This window comes from Bactrocera oleae, chromosome 4 (genome assembly GCF_042242935.1).
Source record: "Bactrocera oleae isolate idBacOlea1 chromosome 4, idBacOlea1, whole genome shotgun sequence".
In the NCBI taxonomy this organism is placed as follows: domain Eukaryota; kingdom Metazoa; phylum Arthropoda; class Insecta; order Diptera; family Tephritidae; genus Bactrocera; species Bactrocera oleae.
In genome coordinates, this window is record NC_091538.1 from 74087492 (window position 1) to 74106322 (window position 18831).

Below are 18831 nucleotides of genomic sequence, written 5' to 3' on the forward strand. Positions count from 1 at the left end.
AACTGTGAGAACACAGCGAAGACTGACTGGTAGGCAGACGGACAAGACAGACGTCTGAAATGCACATATATTTGGTATATAACATTTATGTACATATATAGGATCATAAGTCTGTACGTAGTCTCCTACGTAGCCGTTGGCGTCAGATAAACAATGAAATCGATGCATTGGAATAATATTGGCTGGATTCGGTCGTATAACTCAGTCGGCATTTTATAATCGGCAACAAACACACGTCGCCTTGATTTGACAGAAAAAGCAACAACTGCAAATAATGGGTCAAGGTGAGTTGCGTTGGGGCAACATACATACGTATGTACATATATCCAACTACATAGGCTTTGGGTTTGACTAAGGCTAGTTGAGCTACCTTTCTAATTAACTGAGCGACGTCGCAGCGGCAGGTTCCGCCGCCACACGTTGCATGCGTGCGACAACTCTCGATTTCACTGCCAATTTTGAAAATATGTACGTAGACTCATAAACTTTTCGACTTTTGTTATGTCCGAAGTCAACAGGGTGACAAAATTGGTGAGTATTCATGTAAAAACACCACATGGTAGTAGTTTATAAATGAGTATGCTACTAAGTTCATTGTCCATTAACGCTAAATCTTAAGAGTCTATATAATTGTCATTTCGACGACATCGTTATCAGATGTGGTAACCCGCTAATGTATGTTTGTATGTATGTATATTCGAATACCATGTTCTTATTTATGACACGAGTGGCAGACGCAATAATCGCTTATAAAGTGGAACCGCGTATTTCGAAGGAAATAGAAAATTTAGAGTTTTTTGAAAGCTTTTGCATGTCAAGCTTGTTCGAAAAAGCTGAAACACATAATGTCACAGCTTTATAGCTTTCAGGGTATGTGAAAATTTACTGATTACCACCATGGAATCGTTTGTACTCGTTTTGAATGGTTACGAATGGAGCGTATAACATGAGGCGTAAATAACGGCGTCATATACATAAAGACAGGCGTCCTTTTGTTTCTTGTTTATGACGATGTAAAGCTGTTGGTTCTGTTGCATCGCTGCTCGTTTGAAGATTACATTTATATGTATATATAAAAATATACTAAACTAGCTAGAGTTTTACTTTCCGAGATTCGACAAGCTACAGCTTTAAGGATAATTTCTAAATACTATCCATTTGCTTCACGGTACAACTATCTAAGTACACATTTAGTACTTACGAAGTCTTACTGGCCTGAGCTTTCGGCGGTTGATCCTCCGGGCACTCACTTCCTTCAGACATCGTTGGCTGTATTGATGCCGGACTTAACTTCACTCTTTCTGCTTTTGTCTGTGCAATTGTCTGCTTGGTGCCGGGCCACCCGACTTCACTAATATTGAATTTTTCTTCTATAAAAAACACACAGCTTTTTGAAGTATTTTAATGAAATAAAAATCAGTTTTACTGAATAATCGAACTTTCAAGTTGAAAATGTTGAAAGCTGAAGTGTTTGGTTGTATACACACCTATTCATATTCATATATTTATGGCAATGAACGGGAATTCCAAGCTCCCGGTCGCATTTTTGACATGAAAAAGTTTCTTAAAAATTCGATTGATTGTTGGAAGCCGGCTTGCATCTTATGTTGGATAAGATAACTCGAAATTCTGAAGTTATAGGAAGTTTTCACGTAGCTTTCAAGCAATCCTCATGCAAAGAAAATGAAATAAGTTGTAGAAGAAAATACTATGTCATCGAAATTATTAATCTCTCAGGGTTATGTATGATTCTTTGAGAAGATATCTATGCCATACCAGACCCCCAAACGCGCACACATAGACAGGGTGCTACTAATGATTGGCTACACACAACACCACGAGTATTGCATGCGAGTTTTATGGTTGGTGGTTCCCTAGGAGTTCCACGGCAAATAAAAGACGATCAGTATTTAAGAAATTTGTTGTTTTTATGCAACCTTCTTAAATACAATAATATTTCAGTTCATTCGAATGAAGCGAAAGCCCACGACCGTTCTATTTTACCCGCAACTCTAGTACGACTTTTATGCAAACTTTATATATTATATTTACGGATGTTGAATATTCATTTAAAATTTCTAATTTGAATTAGTTCTGGCCTATAAGACAAATATTTTTTAAAAGATAAACCGATAGTAAACGAAATCAGACAAATCGTAGAAACATATCCCATATTCTATATATAAAAATATGTGCCTAAACCAATTTCCAATTTCTGTGTAGCAACAGCAACAACAAAGTGAGTGAAATTCGAGAAAGCTTAAGCCACGGAACCGTGTAACCGGAGACACTGGGAAAGCTGCGGCTGGTTCGAATTTGCACTAAATGTTTTTTTTTCTTATTCATATTAAAACAAGAGCGCATTTATAAGTGTTCGGTGTTATGTGTGACACCAGCTTGCAAGCCCAAAATTTTACAGTTTAACCAGCTGCCTCGGGCGCTTTCATCCAAATAATCGGTAATAACAAAGCAAGAGTGTGCGCCAAAAAAAATTTAGATGATTGCACGAGTCCATAAGAAATAAGGACAGTGAATCTAAATATTAGGGATTAACTCATCCCACAAATGTTGCATGTATAACGGTTAGTTCAAGCCATATATGGTAAAGACTCAACCAGAATTGTTAAATAGGTATTTATTACGCTCTTCGTAAATGCACGAAATAACCCGAAACGGAAATCAATGTGTGGCTATATACTCAGGTAATGGACTTGACTTATTAATTTTGATTTTTTTTGTTATTTATGGAATTTTGCTCACTGTTGTTGCTCTGGAGCTGTCGTATGGAATGCCAAATTAGGTTAATGATTACCAGTGGAGGCGGGCAAAAGCATTTCGGCTATGCTGAAATTTCTAGCAGCTCGATAAGGCTTCAGCTCTCAGTGACACTAACCGGATAATTAGAGATACGTGCATATCTTTGTATACATATCGCGTTTAATATAATTATTTTTTATTTATGTAAGTAATCGATGGCATTATTGGAACATGTGTGAGCATACCTCGTAGATGTGCATGTTCAATAGCTTTTCTCTATACCATAATTGGTCATTTTTGGAAGAAGTGGGCCATGGCTTAATGAAGTATAGAGAATTTACAGATAATATATACACGATATACATGCATAATATATATTATTAGTACATACATACGCTCATAATGAAGGTACAATCGTACAATAACAATTATATAATTAATTACTTAATCTTTAACGCCGGGGGACAATTATGTATTACTTCTATGCTGGTCTGAAAGATATTGCTTGTTTCCAATTTTGTTTTAAAGATTGATAAATCCCAAGAGACAAATCACTCAAAGTATTGTTTGTTAGAATAACCAAAAGCGAAGCTTTCTTAAAGAATAATGTAGCGAAATGTACCTCCGAAAGGGGAAACCTCTTTTGGCGTTTGCTTAGTCATCTATCATTTCTGACTGTCTCATATTAGTGAGTGTAAATATAACATGATTATATATCGAGTTTTCATTCATATTTGTGTATATAACATATGTACATAATGTTAGGCAGTAATCGGCACATAGCGTAAGCATTTTCGAACGATTCACCTCAATTCCGAAGCAAAAATTTAATATCAAATTAAATCATTGCCGTAACTATCAAACCAAGCACGAATTCGGACTAACTGAAATACCCAAACACATCGAGGCGTCGATAAAAGCGGCAAAAGCACGTAAATCGTTCGCAAAGCTTATATGGAAGCGCCTAAATAAAAGTGAAAAACAACGACCACAACAAATACACGTCTGTATGTTTGTATGCATGTAATCGGTAATGTTGGCATTGTACGAACGCGTGTATTGGAATACGAATACGTGAACTTAAAAATGCTTAAATAAGCGACGTCAAAGCGCAGCAATCAAATAAATAAAATGTCAAATACAGAAAAGCTGAAAACCTCACTGCCTAGTGGGTGAGTGATCGAGTGAGCAGTGAGAAAACATACACATATGCTTACTTACATGTGAGAATTTGCTCCAGTGGGGGTCAACTAAGCGAACACTGAAAGCACCTAACAGACATAATGCACACAAATATATACATTAGGGTGGATAAAGAAAAAATCGAATGTTTCGCATGGTTAATAGACAGCTTTAAGATAGTCTCTCCAAGTATGAGCTCTTAATTGTAACGGTAATGATACATTACATTTTTTTTAGTTATAAAATGCATAAGGAAAACATATTTGCCTTCAACAGTTAATATCTTTTAAATGTTTAGATTTACGCAAAAGACTTTTTTGTAGAGCTTTCAATTTCCTACAAAATCTATGGAACGAAATATTTTTTCAAGTAGTTGGAAGCGAGATATGAGTTCTTCCGATAATAAGAAGAAGAAAAAACAGAAAACTAAAGGTGGAGGACCTTCCCGTTACAACTAAGAGCTCATGCTTGGAAATCTTTCTTAAAGGTGTCTATCAATCAATTTTTCAGAGTACCAAGCAAAAAAATGTGGAAAACGGTTGGCCTCAAGGGCCATCCCTGCAACTTCCCTCTAATTTCATACGCTAACGTTCAAATTTCGCTTTTTTCACTGCTTTTGAGCTCTTCGAAATTTTTCGTTTTCGATATCTAGCAAGTAAATCAACCGATTTCGACCCGGTTTGCGGCAAACGATGTGTTTCTTCAAGATTTAGAACTGATTAGTTTTTGGTGTCGATTGGTCAAGTCATTTGGAAAAAATTTTCGATTTTTCAAAATTTGTATTTTTGAGATTTCTCGAAATCTACTGGTCCGATTGGGTCCAAACTATCTTCCCGATTTTTAGAAAATTTTCAATTTTCTTAGCGGGAAGTTAAAAAGACGTTCGTTTTTTTTGACACACCCTAATCTAGATATGTACGCATAAATGCATATTTACTTTAGGCAATATTTACATGGGAATATTAATAGAAACCGTAGCCCCATTTAATGGAGAGGTGGTTGATTTCGTGGCATAGGAAATTCCAATTTCTAAGGGATTTACGTATACCCTTCGCAGTTTACAAGGTAGAAATGGATGTACAACAGTTATAGTTAAATTAAATAAAAGGTTGATATATCTACAAGTATTTATGAAAAAGAATTAGATTTTTAAAATTGCAGTGGATCAAAAGTCACCAACGGTAACTGCTTTCATTTTTCACTCTTTCGAATCATTCTTCCCTTTCGTTTTCCTTTCTCTCACTCGGTGTTAGCACTTAATATTCAGAACAATTAGTGTGCATTAGAGGCTAAAGGAAGAGTATCGTTAATCAACGCTGGGTTGCTTTTCAGTTATTCTGTTAGATCATTTGATTCAATGACTTATTTGATAGCATACGGATTTGTGTCCGGTGCTAACATACCTTCAAATGCAACAACACACGCAGTCCACGTAGCACACATTTTCATAAAACCCATTCGAAGTATTCAGGAACCCCGTGTGTTAAAGTGTTTGAATAATTATATAAATTGTTGTTGTATTTTCGGTTGTATCGTGAGACGTCTGGCCGATTGGTTAGTCATGCAGTGTATAATCTCATTATTTTGTTGTTCTTGACGTCAAATTATCTTCATATTTATTATGATATTTGATACTCCCCTCTCAAAGTGATGCAATTGACCAGCAAACGACCACCAACCGGGCGAAACCAGTTTGCTTTTGCCCTTCCTTGAAGTTTATGAAACGAAGTTCAAGCAAATTATCAACATTTTGGTCACAGCAACATCTGTCCTCCAAGTAAAATTTATATGTTTGCGCTTGAGAGGGTAAGCACCTGTGGGTATTTATGGAGATTTGATTGATTTCACTTTTAAACACAAAACCTGTATGTATGTTAGTCATCCAAAGGTGTTTTTAAAATCTGAAGTTAACTGGCGTTGAAAAGAAAATATTTAGAAATGCTAAATAATGTTAAGCCCTGATGCATAGGGATCTCCTGACTTCATGGAACGAACGAAGGAGTGGAGACTACATAAGAGAAACTTTAATAAAGGCGTTGAGTGGAGCACTGTGATTAAATATAATATATAAAATTAGTTTGCAACTGGGTCAGTGAGCGATCGAGCGGAGCCACTCGTTGTTATAAATATCTTCATATACGAGCAAATGTGTGTTGGGAACATATCTCTGACATACTTCTTGCTAGAACTCTATATTTCTCTGACGTGGCAAAATCTCATTTAACGCCTTGGACCGGCAGCGGATACACAAATACCACACGTAAAGAATTGTTTACGAAATACGTATGTGTATATGCATCTGTGTGTATGTAAAATATTTCCAATGGAAAATATCTATTAACATATTGAGGTGCTGTGTTTGCTTCTTGTGACTCAATTCACGGTCACTGGATATTATGATTCTTATATTTTATTAGAATTTGCTATTTACTGTTTACTTTTTGTTTTTGTTTCGTTAAATATTTGGCTCATTTACGTCACAAATTGGGCGGTGTTTATTGTTTTTGTTACTTTCTGTTTCTTGTTTGAGTCGGCAAAGGTTGGTCCCGATACCTCAGCACCTCGGCAACAGCGCTTTTTGTATAAACAAACCGAAATTTTCGAAGGTGTGGGCGCAAGAACGCATAAATACGCAATGGAATTGCGCTCACGAGTGTCCTTGAGGACACGCAAACGTAACTGTAAATATGTACATATGTACACATACAAAAAAGATTCAATTTACATACAAATATACATGAAATACCAATATGCTTAAATACTTATATCATAGAACCTTTTCGCATATCCCACGTGTGCATATGAAGAGTGCTAAGGATATAAGATGGACTTTCTATTTTCGCGGGCCACACTCGCATAAAGCATGCTTTGATTTGTTGTGAGAGACAAACGAGGATCGGATTATTAACTAAGCTTATCGTTTTTCTGCTATTGAATAAAAAAAACATAAATGATAAATTTACTTCTAAAAATTGAAACCGATAACCAAATGTTACGTTTTTTGATAAAAATAAAACCTTAACTAATATTTTGAACACACCTCAGATATACCTATATACAAGGTGCGTTCCAAAGTAAACAGTAAAAAAGTAGCAAAGTCAACTCTAGTGGCGCCATCTATATGTCAACTAGTGCTTTAGAATCTGCTACCTTTTATCGACTTCCAGTAAAAATTTCATAACATTTCATCTATTTAAAGTGAAGTTATTGCGTTTTAAGTGTCAGTATGTTTTTGTCATCGGTGCGAAAATGAGCTTCGAACAAAGAGCCAACATTAAATTTTGTTTTAAAATTGGTAAAGCTTTTAAGAAAACGTTTCAATTGATGAAACAAGTTTATGGCGATGATTGCCTATCCCGTAGCACAGTGCACGAATGGTTTCAACGTTTTGAAAGTGGTCGTGAGCACATAAATGAGAAATGAGACGAAACCCAAAAAATCGCGCCTGGAGAAGTCAAAAGTGAAGACAATGCTGAATTGTTTTTATGATTCCAAGGGTATTGTCCACAAAGAATTTGTTCCACCCGGCCAAAACGTTAATTTGGTATTCTACCTTGGAGTTGTGAAGCGTTTGGTACGCCGTATTCGACGTGTTCAGCCAGAATATCGCGAAGATGGAAAATTGGCGTTTGTTGCACGATAATGTGCTGTCTCATCGATCGACGCTTGTGGCCGATTATTTGACCAAAAATCACATTTTAACAATCAACCACTCTCTTCGATTTCTACCTTTTCGGAAAAATGCATTTGTCGATGAAAAGAAAAGGCTTGCACCGGCATACTGGCGGCCATACCGGGCAACGAGCTAAAACACTCGTTCGACATGCTTTTGGATCGTGCAAAAAGCTGTATTAAAGCAGAAGGAGACTATTTTAATAAAATTAATTGATTTTGCCGATAAAAACATTTGTTCTGTCTTTTTTTTTAAAGTCCTGTTTACTTTGGAAAGCACCTTGTAATACATTAGGACACATTTACATACTTTTTAATTCAGACATACATATAGTATGTGGGTTTGCACAATCTCCAATATGGCTTTGTGTAGTTTGAACGATTAACCGTAAAATGCATGGAAACATTTTCTCCTGTTCTTACTTCACTAAAGTAAAAGCTATCATGAGGAGTAGAGAATACATAGTCACAGTTTTGTGCTTCGAAATTACGGAAATATTAAGTTTATGAGATTTAGATGATTTCGCTCCCACTTCCTCTCTTGGGAAAAGCTTATTAGGATATTCAGTCCGATCGTATATAATTTACGTTGTTGTATAAAAATAAGATTTTAAAAACTTTTTTAAACACGTGAGTATTTAGTGCGTAAAAGTAGATCTTAAAAAGCAACAGCAACTGATATCGTCTCTAAAATTGTGACTAAAGATAAAAACTAGATAATATATAGATGGTAATAGGAAAAACTTACGAGCCAGCGTTTTTGTGGATGTGCCCTTGGATAAATTAACGGAATGAATGATGTTGCGATTATTTGCCAATTAAAATGCGATTTACACGAGTAAGGCCATAGAGGCGCCCACTCGCGCATTGCGTACGAGCCTTGAATAATACATGGTTGCACACATACATGCGCACACAATACTTGCATTTACATATATGCTTATGATCGTTTCGTACTTTCGCTTGTATGTTATGTATGTGAGCACTAAGTATGTGGCGTTATCGCCATCCACCGAAGCATAAGGAGAGCGTGTGCACTTTATTATTAGTTTACTAGCACACATAGTCACCAGGTGGGCCCCAATTGTAAGCAGCATCCGCTTTCATAGCAACACCTAATATCGTCCTGGAGACGTTTCACTGGATATTCAGTGTTACAAAGTAAATGACCACAAGCTGCAGTGCTCAGGTAAACGACAGCAGGCTTGCCTGTGATTGAGTATTTACCTTTCTTCAGAGATGATTAAGGGTGTAGACCCATTCATATTACCAGGAGGATACACAAACACAACCGCACATCGATTTCCAAGCACGTTCTATTCATTTCTGCGTATTTGCAGATTGAAAGCAAGTGTGTGGGTGTTAGTGTCAACATAGACATAGACCTAACTTAGCTATTTCATCAAAGTCAGTTTTGGGAAACCTCGGGAATTATCTAAAATCCAGGACCTCAGTCATGCAAAGGCACATCATTTTAATAGCGATAACTAACCTTCATGATTTTACTTTAATTTGTTATTAGTACAATACTTGAAAATCTCTTTTGCCAGTTTTAATAGACATAAAACCTCTTCCGCCGTAAAGTTTTGACAATATAAAAAAGAAAGGCAATTGAAAAGAAATAAATCTAAAATTGTCAGTGAATGAAATATATTTTACATGCACTTCATATTAATGGCAGAAAGTTATGTCGTTTAGCTGCTTTAAAGGCAGTTCACAGAGATGCCACAGCACAAAGCCAAAAAGGCACCCGAAATGATGGAATATTTAAAAGCTTACATACAACCACAGAGTTCGATGGATAAGTGAGGAATTTGACGCCCAGAGCACTGGGCATGGCGGTGATTCTAGTGCTGGTAGTCTCGGGAAAAACTGTGATACAAAAGTTAGGTATTTTCCTCCTGAGCAAAATACTATACGAGTATAGTGGGCGGTAATGATGAATACTGTTTTACAGCGATCAAAATATCACATTAACATACATATGTATGAGTATACGAAACTACGGCTCATGAATTATATCAAGCATTGGTAAAGCGTTGATCTCAATACTCCTCTTAACACACATTGAAGGAAAAGAGTCAAGCAATTGTAGCGGAAAATAATAAATATTATTGCTGATTTTTTTGCAGAGCTCACAGCTTCCAGTTATTTTTCTTGTCTTTCTAGTGTTTGAATTCCATTACAACAACAAACTATATATACTGTAAACTATAGTGAAAATAATTACGCTCATTCTTCGTTCTAATTTCTATTTGTTGCCCTCGCAGTTCTGTCCTCAAAGCAGTATTTTCGTGTGAATAGGTATGCATGTGTATGAGTCAGTTGAAGAATCGGACATAAGAATTTAACCTCTATGTTGTTCGAAAGTTAATTAATTAATGGTTTGCTTAATTAAATGGCTGGAATGGCTGCTTAGAAACTCGTGATTCTCATCAAAAGGGTTCAACGGTTTCGCCGATTTATTTGTACTCGCACTTACAAATAATGTGGTTAAAGTTTGTGTGGTTGTGTAAAGCTTACATATATGGCAGAGCAGAGCTGGCTGGCCTTCGCCTTCGTCTTATCATCTGTTGGTTATACATATTTAAATTGGGTCAACGCAAGCGGAACTATGAAACAATTACGAAATAAATTCATGGCTTTCCCACTGTCCCCCACCCAAAATCGCGATGCAAACAATAAATAACAAAATAAGAAAAAGTGAAGCAATAAATTCAAACCGAAGCATAAAATCAATCGTGATGTCAAGCATAGCGACGCTGCGAAACTGTATTCATGACTTTTTGGCGATTCCGGGACTTTTAATAACTATACGAGTGACTGTGCGCCGCGCAATGTCAAATGTCATGACGAACAGCGCCCACGGCTACACGTCCTTGAGAAGGATTTTCACGTTGCTAAGTTTAAGGCTGGCGGTAGGGTCAAATGCGAAGCCAGCAAAAAAAAGTGCAATCAAAAGCATTAGCCAAGGAGAAATATTTCAACAGCTAGCTGTAATTGGTAAATGCTTACAATAAGACGTCTATATTTGTGAATGTATGTGTACAATGTGTGATAACTTAGTAAATGACAATAAGTTGGTATCTATGACAAAAAAATCCAAAATATACACAATTTTACTCGTTATTACAATCACAGAAGCTAGAAGAGAAGTTTATACTGAGAACACAAAAACGTCAAAGCGAAAGCGGAAGGATGCTCCTTGTAGGCGTTGGCGATAAGTATTGTGTGTTTATGCTTTGAATCCCTACTCGAAATCAACTAGGTATAAGCTGCATGTAGAACTAGTCCTTTTTCCACACAGATACTAAATTAAATTTTTAATTTTCAGGTACAAATACACTAGTTCGATTTCAATTAGTAAATTCTAGTTCTAATATTAATATTTCCCGACTGGAGTAATGATTTAACGCAAGGAAAGCCATATTCATATAATATACAATATATATTCCTTATGCTGAAGTAATGAAACAATATTTTAATCAAGAAACACTTACAGCTTCCAAATAATTTTTTCTTTAGACCCCTAAAGTTCGCTCTCCAAGCTTTTCTCGTACGAGAGTTAAACTGGCCTATGTCCTATGAGTAAAAAATGGTTTGATATTAGAATATAAGAAGGTATATGTGTTCTCAATGTATCTTTAAAGTAAACATGTATGGTATATAAAATATCATTCTTTAAAATTTTTTGTCATGCCACATACATATTATTTAAGAATGAAAATCTTAGTTAATTTGCAATTCATAGAACTTTAGGAGCCATGGAAAATGTAATTAAATTCCATACGTCTGTAAATATACGCACGTATACCCATATGACATATGAGTGTTGTTTTATGCAGGAGCTCTTACCATGAGCAGCTCGTTCGCTGTTTGTCACGTACACACAAGTCAGTAACTTAGTAACTCAGTGTCACAATGTCCCGTTGACTTGACACGCAGTTTGACATTAAATTCAAGTTAAATTCACCCATCGGGATACAAAAAAGTGACAGCGCTGCAAAAAGGCGAGCAACGGCAAACAACAGCGGGAGTCAAGCAAACAGACGCAAACACACACACACACTTAAGCATATATATGTACTTTATATAAACGCTTACATGGCGGGAGTGTGAATGAAGCAGCTTGAAAGAACGGAGTGCTGTAGAAAGCCATTTAAAGCCCAGAGATTGAGTGGAATAAAATATGTACTAATATTCGTATTTGCACTCGTCTGCTATCATATCCACACGCATATATAATCACATATGTACAAGGTACAATTCAAAAGTTCCAGGACTTTTTAAACAACAAGCTTCTAGTGGCGCTATCTGTCTGAAATCATTATCCCCCAATTGTGTATTCTTCAGTGTTGTCGTATAAAATTTATATAACAGCTGACTTGTATAACAGCTGAGATATCGCGCTCATGTGACATTACATTTGTAGTGTCGGTCGGAAAATGAGCATCGAACAAAGAGCCAACATTAAGTTTTGTTTTAAACTTGGTAAAACTTTTACCAAAACTCATCAAATGAGGAAACAAGTTTATGGCGATGATTGTCTATCCCGTAGCCGTATTCACGAATGGTTTCAACGTTTTCAAGAGGGACGGGAGGACTTGGAAGACGACGAACGTTCGGGCCGGCCAAAAGATGTTGTGAACGAAAAAAACACGGAAATTGTGCGTGAATTCATTAAAAAAGAGCCGAAATCATCGCTTAAATATATGGAATCGGAATTATCAATATCCGCAGCGTCGATTTATCGTATTTTGACAGAAAATTTGGGCCTCAGAAAGGTTTGTGCTCGCCCACTTTGAAACAACACGAAAAAGACCTCAGAATTCAACATTCAATTTGACCAAAAATCGCTTTCATATCATCAAACATTCACCCTATTCGCCTAATATGGCACCCTGCGATTTTTATTTGTTCGGAAAACTACATTTGGCCATGAAAGGAAACCGCTATGCTGACGTTGATGCCATCCAAAAGGCGACGCCCGCCATCCTCAACGCTATACCGACAAATTACCTAAAAAAGTCATTCAGAAACCTTCTTGAACGTGCAAAACGTTGTATCCAGGCGGAAGGAGACAACAAAAATGACAGTTTTCTCAACTTTGTTCAGAGAAGTTCGAAGAACTATTGAATATTATTCTTAAATGAATCAGAAAAAATAGAAAATTAAGTAGGGAATGCTCAAGAGAGGAATTCCCAGTGGCACGATGTGGAGGTGGTCCGAATTCTTAAAGCATGAATTATGAACTAGCTAGTGTGCAAGTTTGAGATTTTTCTGGTTCAAATACTTGTATAAATTTTATTAAAATGCCTCGTTTCTTTTTATGAACCTGCCTTCCAATTTAAATTGGCAGCTGTGAAGCATTCTCCAAAGAATTTTTGCTCATGACATGGCATGCCAGCGAGCTTTTTGCAAATCCAAAACAAATATGAAATACGAGTTGCAAAGCAAATTTGACAAAGTCACGCAAGTGAAGAAAAGGAATATCATAAATGATGACTCGCAAAGCAAAGGCTGTCAAGTAATTATGTGAAAACGGAATGCTATCGATAACGAATGCAAACAAGCCGAGGAAATTTTGCAAATAGCAAAAACACACACGATGTACATAAAATTGACTAGACTTTGATGAATTAGTTTATAAGCGTTGGCAAACTACGCTGCCGAGAAGCCAAGAAACCCTCTTTGATCCGAAATTCAAATCGACTTCAAACAGAAAGGAAAACATAAAGTATATATAAAAGTAAATGTACAATATTTGAGATTATGTAAAACATATAGTTGAGTGAAGGTGGAACATTAAAAAAATTATATTCTTCTTATTTCACTTTCTTTCTTGTCTGAGTCATTTTAGTGCATTGCTTTAAAACCGAAAAACATTAAAGTAACCATTTATAAATATACTTAATTTTTTTAGTATTAAGAATATGCGATGATCTCTCAATTTTTACCCATAGAAAGTGCATTCCATTTCGCTAGTCTAAAGTTATATATATATATTGGAAGAATATCGAAAGGAAGATGAATAATTAAATAAAAAGTCTATATTTATCTCATTTCAGTAGAAAAACCCAAATGACCCTCCTCTCTCAAAATGCGCTAAAAATAGCCAGAGGAATTAATAACAGGTAAATAATTTACTGTTAAACGAAATGATATAAATGAGTCAATTATATTTCCTAACGATTTGTATAAGCGGCTATTTGAGCTACATGAATACCTACAAACAAGCACACATACATATACATATGTATGCATGTTGTTTCGTGAAAAAATTGAGTTTACGCTCTTTTAGTCACGTCTGTGACTTACAATGAAAAAAATTGTTGCACGGATGTCAGAGTGTGAAGCAAATCGGAGAATTGCATGTTTTTCCGCACCAACAAAGTCCAGCTGTGCCTTTCATCAAATATTGTGTGGAGAAAGCTTGATCGCCTTTGTTCAAGGCAGTTATAAGTCTTGTGAAGGCCAAAACCGCTGAGATTCACAAACAAAAATTTCTAAACTCACAACGTACTTGTTACACCTTTCCAATAGCTCAGAAGCAAGCACACATTTTACTGTAAACATAGAAGACCTTACTTTAGCAAACTGTCAATTGAGCAAGAATTATTAAAGCTTTTACTAAAGAAATAACCAAAATTTTATATAATAAGCTACGACTTTTCGTTGGATTGATTTCCGAAAATCGCCGGTATTTTACTACCCTAGTAAAAACCTCCAAAAAGAGCCAGACCTACGGTCTATACATGAAAGTTTTCGATGCTGTTTAGCTGCAGAATGACTTATGAGAGGACCGGCTAACTCCGTTCCGTTCTACTGTCGACCTCGTGAGAATTTAGTAGCAAGTTCACACTCGGTCAATATCACACAAACAAATAATGATTACTTAAACAAAGTAACACAAAAACGTTTTTCGTTTCAAATACACATCCATGCAAAACCTATGTTTATATGTTACTCATACATTTACTTACATATGCAGCTAAGTAAACGTATGTGCATAAATCATATGTTTTGCGAGTATTCCCCGGAGCTGTTGTCTGCAATTTTTGACGCAAATAATAGCGCCGCCTGTCTTTGTATTGCTCGATTCAATTATAAAAATAATCTGCAAGATTTCTATCACTTTCTCGCTTTGCTGTCTGCGCCCTTATCGTTCTGGCCCATAAATCACACAAATTTTGCCCATTCGTTGCATTTGGATTTCCACTCGCTTCGCTTGTTACATGACTTTCGCTATCTTGCTCCGGGGATTAAGCTCTGACTTGGAATGTGTATTTGCCTTCGAAGGCTTTCAAAGAGTTAGCCTGGCTTTAAGTACTTTAGTTTGGCCATTTTAACGTAAATGGACCTCATTGTAATTTGGCTTGTTTTTTGGCAAGGTTTTTTACAATTAAGGGTGACGTAAATTTGGAAATTTTGAATAGCACCAGATAGTAGCAACCACCGACTCTGACACCAAATTCGGTTTTCGAGTAAGGACTGCAACCTAACTTCGCACGAGCTTTATTTCGGGCTTCTTAAATATTCCAGCAAATTTCCGCACATTTTGCGCTAAATAAAATAATTCGGCCTATATTCAGTTTTGAATGAATATTCGTGAACAAATTCAATTAAAAAGCGAAATTTCGAATATCTTGCGGCTTCTGGAAAATTAAAAACGATACAGGAACAAATATGTATTATATACATGTATGTATATATGTACTTGTATGCGCGCATATGTTAATAAATTGACAGTGAGTCTTCCCATTTGCATTAAAGCGAATAATCATATTTCAACACACGCAAATTAAATGTGTGTAGCTGAAATATGATTTACAAACTTTGTGAAATATTCATTTGCGCATTTCGCCACCGACGTCGCCGGCTGAATAATGCATTTGCCTTTTTAAATGTAAGTAAATATTCTTTTTATTATCGGGGCCATTTCGTTTGGCGCTCTTAGCTTAGGTGAATTCTGGTGAATTATGCGCGCACATGCGAGTATGTTAATGTTCAACACATTCAAGCACACGTACACACACACACACAGGCATGCATATGTAAATTTAGCCTCAGCCATCCCTGCAAACAAAGAAACACGATGTTAAAGAATGACCCATATTTCATTTTAACGCGTCTGTCGTGAACTTAAGCATTTCGAAACAATAAAAAATTAACATAAACAGAAACAAAATTCACAAAATGACGGACCCAACAACGCGTGGATGTGAGGGCATGGCAAACACAATGCAGCAAGCGAAAAATGATAATTTGTAAAATGCTTATTTCTATGAATGTATCTGATGTGTTTATGTACATATGTATATTGCATGTAATTAGCGGTGCAGAACCGACTAAAATTAAAAGTGACGTTTAGGCCTTCTCCTTCAATATACATACGTATATAAAAATTAATAAAAAAAATGTCATAGTCTGTCATGTATTTTTTTTGTTTACATAGGTATATATTATATAATATATGTCCAAAATTTATGAAGTGACGATTCAGGCTGAAGCGATCCTTTGAAAATCATCTCTATTAAACTGTAGATGAAAACGAAATATAAAGTATATTTTCTGAATCGATTTCTTGATTATTCTTAATTCTAGTCTATGTATTAACGCTGAGCGCTAAAGCGCTGAGCTTCTTCTACATAAACTTTGCAAAAACGAACGATTTGTGATTATATTTCACTTAAATAGTTAGAAAGAAACGTATACTCAAGCCTTATATAGTCTTTAAACCGACTCTATTAGTATAAATATAAAAACATATAAAATCAAAAACTAAAAGATCTTTTGTTTTGGCGCCATTCATATGAATACTCCATAATTAGGCTCTTCTTAACCACCCCTTAATATAATTCTTTTAAGGATAAAGTGTAATTAATCGCAGAATTTGCTTGCAATTAGACTCCTTACACAAATAATGATTTAAATATAATCTTAGCATTATTCGCTGAATATTGGAATTGGGATTTTGCAATATTTTTAGCACATATAAAGTTAAGCAAATTCTCATAAAGTTCAGCTTTGGGTAGGCATGGCGTATAATTAATGTTTATTTATTTAGATTGAAATTAATAAATATTTAGTAACTAATTCGAATAAATTGTGAGCGCAAACTATTTCTGGGGTTCAATTACGGACGGCAGACGGAATTAAAACGAATTAGTTGAGTTAAAAATGGCGTCCATGTATGGCTTTTTTCACTTCATACCCATTTATAAATAAATTGAAGGCTTTAATGTAACAAAAATACCAGCGTATACAATTACCAATTAAGTAGACTCAAATAACGATCAACGCTTTTCTGAGCCAGTTCCACCTTCAACGCTCGCGCACCAAAACGTTGCGTGCACGAAATCAGCGAATTGTCGACGCACTGTAACTCACATCAAACACGCACGCTGGCACTCTATTGTTTTCTGCTTTTCACCGTTTTTAAGCTACAGCGCGAATTACAAGCGCAATTAATTTGCAGCTACTCACAATAAATTGCGCATTGCTGTGCAACTGTCAGTGCTTAGCGAATTAATGTGCTAACCAATTGGGCATTACGATGGTAAAGAGCCTCGGCTACCCGTAGGCGACTTAAAAATTTAACAAAACACACTTGAAGAGTAGAAGGGAAGAGCATCTAATGCCCACTTATAGAAAACTGACGGCGATTATGGGGCCTTTTTATAAATGATTTTGTATTAAGATTCTGTGTGTTGGCGTGGCTTTCAATTTGGCAAGCAAGAAACCGAAAAGAATTCGAATTCTTATTTCCCAGCAGCATAGTCTACGGGTCGACCGACACATATACTAACTAACACAACACAATTAACACACGACGCTGTTGCAATCGATTCTCCCCCTAGATGACCATGATCCTAAGACGGTTGCGCCACAATTGAGCCGCCAGAAAAGTCGCATTAACTGTATAAAAATGGCAAAAGAAGAAAGTCTTGCAATAGTCGACCATCTCACTGCCATTGTCTCGTGCCCACCATTTGTGCGAGTGCCTTCTTCAACTGCATGTGATGTTCAGCATGTGAACCCCTTGTGCATGTTATTACGCTTATTATTGTTGTTGTTTATTTTTAATTTTCCATTACCCACTTAACATCTGCTGGGCTTTAATACTTTATCCCACTTGTGCCTTTTGCTTTCGAATATTTTATTGCCAAAGTTTCACTTTTTCTTTTTATCCTTATTATTATTACTGTTATTACAGTATTAGTACTATGTGAATGGGTGTTTTCGCTCTTTTCAAAGCACTTTCGAAAAATTATTTTGTGTTGTGTATGAAAATCAATTGTCTAATGTCTATTACGTTGATATGAAGTGAATGGAAATCTCCCAGTGATGAAAAGAGAACCAAATATGATAGAAATTCTGGGTCAAAACGTGAGAAGTGGCTACGCGAGTTGAGTTTATCTTTATAAATGTCTGCCTCTCCTGGTAATTTAGGGTACCAACCAGATGTTGGTTGCACTAAACTTTGAAAAAGATATATAAAATTAAAAATTAAATTTATATGAGAAAATGTTGCCACAAAAAACCGTTTACAATGAATAAAAGAAAGTCTCATATCATCTCTCCAAAAAACACCTGGGATCCAAAACAAGTATATAAGATTGTGTGTTGAGGGCAGTGTATATTTTGAGCTTGTGTTGGACACAAAACATTAGCTTTAGTATTATTGTGTTATCACTGATGAGCCGTTAAAATCGAAGGGACTGAACAAACACGATTTTATTGCTATATGAATATGTGATTGTTTGTATGTATGTATTTTGCAAGGATAGACTTTGTACCTGGTTTGCCCTCACTTATACACTGGTATACCAAACACCTCTGCCACTCCTGCCGCCAGCAGACATGATGTGCGCGTAATTTTGATCTAATTTGTCTTAATGGACGCTAGACCGCACGAACATGAAATTCAGACACACACCCGCGCGCACATGTTGTAGCATTCACTCAAACTCTGTGTGTCGCTGGTCGCCGGAGTGCTTGTAACTCGGCAGCTTAGCAAATTTGTTGCAATAACAGAGCGCTCGCTATCAGCCGTTATGCTCTTCGTTCACTTTGTCTCTGTCGGTGCAGAGCGATGAATGGTGTGCATGGTCGCTGGCTGCTTACATTTCGTTACAATGGCGGCACGCCCGGGCGTATGAGTTATTATCATTTCGCTGGCATCTACTACAAATGCCGTGCTTTGCTGTAGTTGTTTAA

General features: G+C 36.2%; 1 protein-coding gene across 17 annotated transcripts in view; it reads right to left on the reverse strand.

The window, feature by feature from the left end:
* The window catches only part of Pka-R2 (cAMP-dependent protein kinase type II regulatory subunit), a 75294-nt gene that overhangs the window by 31663 nt on the left and 24800 nt on the right, over positions 1 to 18831 (reverse strand). The window contains exon 1 of one of the 17 annotated variants that reach the window (XM_014230010.3): positions 1202 to 1395. The exons of 13 other annotated variants lie outside the window; for them this stretch is intronic. In XM_014230010.3, the coding sequence (XP_014085485.1) occupies positions 1202 to 1263 (62 nt within the window). In that variant the 5' untranslated portion in view covers positions 1264 to 1395. Of the gene's footprint in view, positions 1 to 1201; positions 1401 to 11111; positions 11194 to 18831 lie in introns of those variants that run through there. 3 more of the 17 variants (XM_014230018.3, XM_070108756.1, XM_070108754.1) reach the window with 3 other exon arrangements.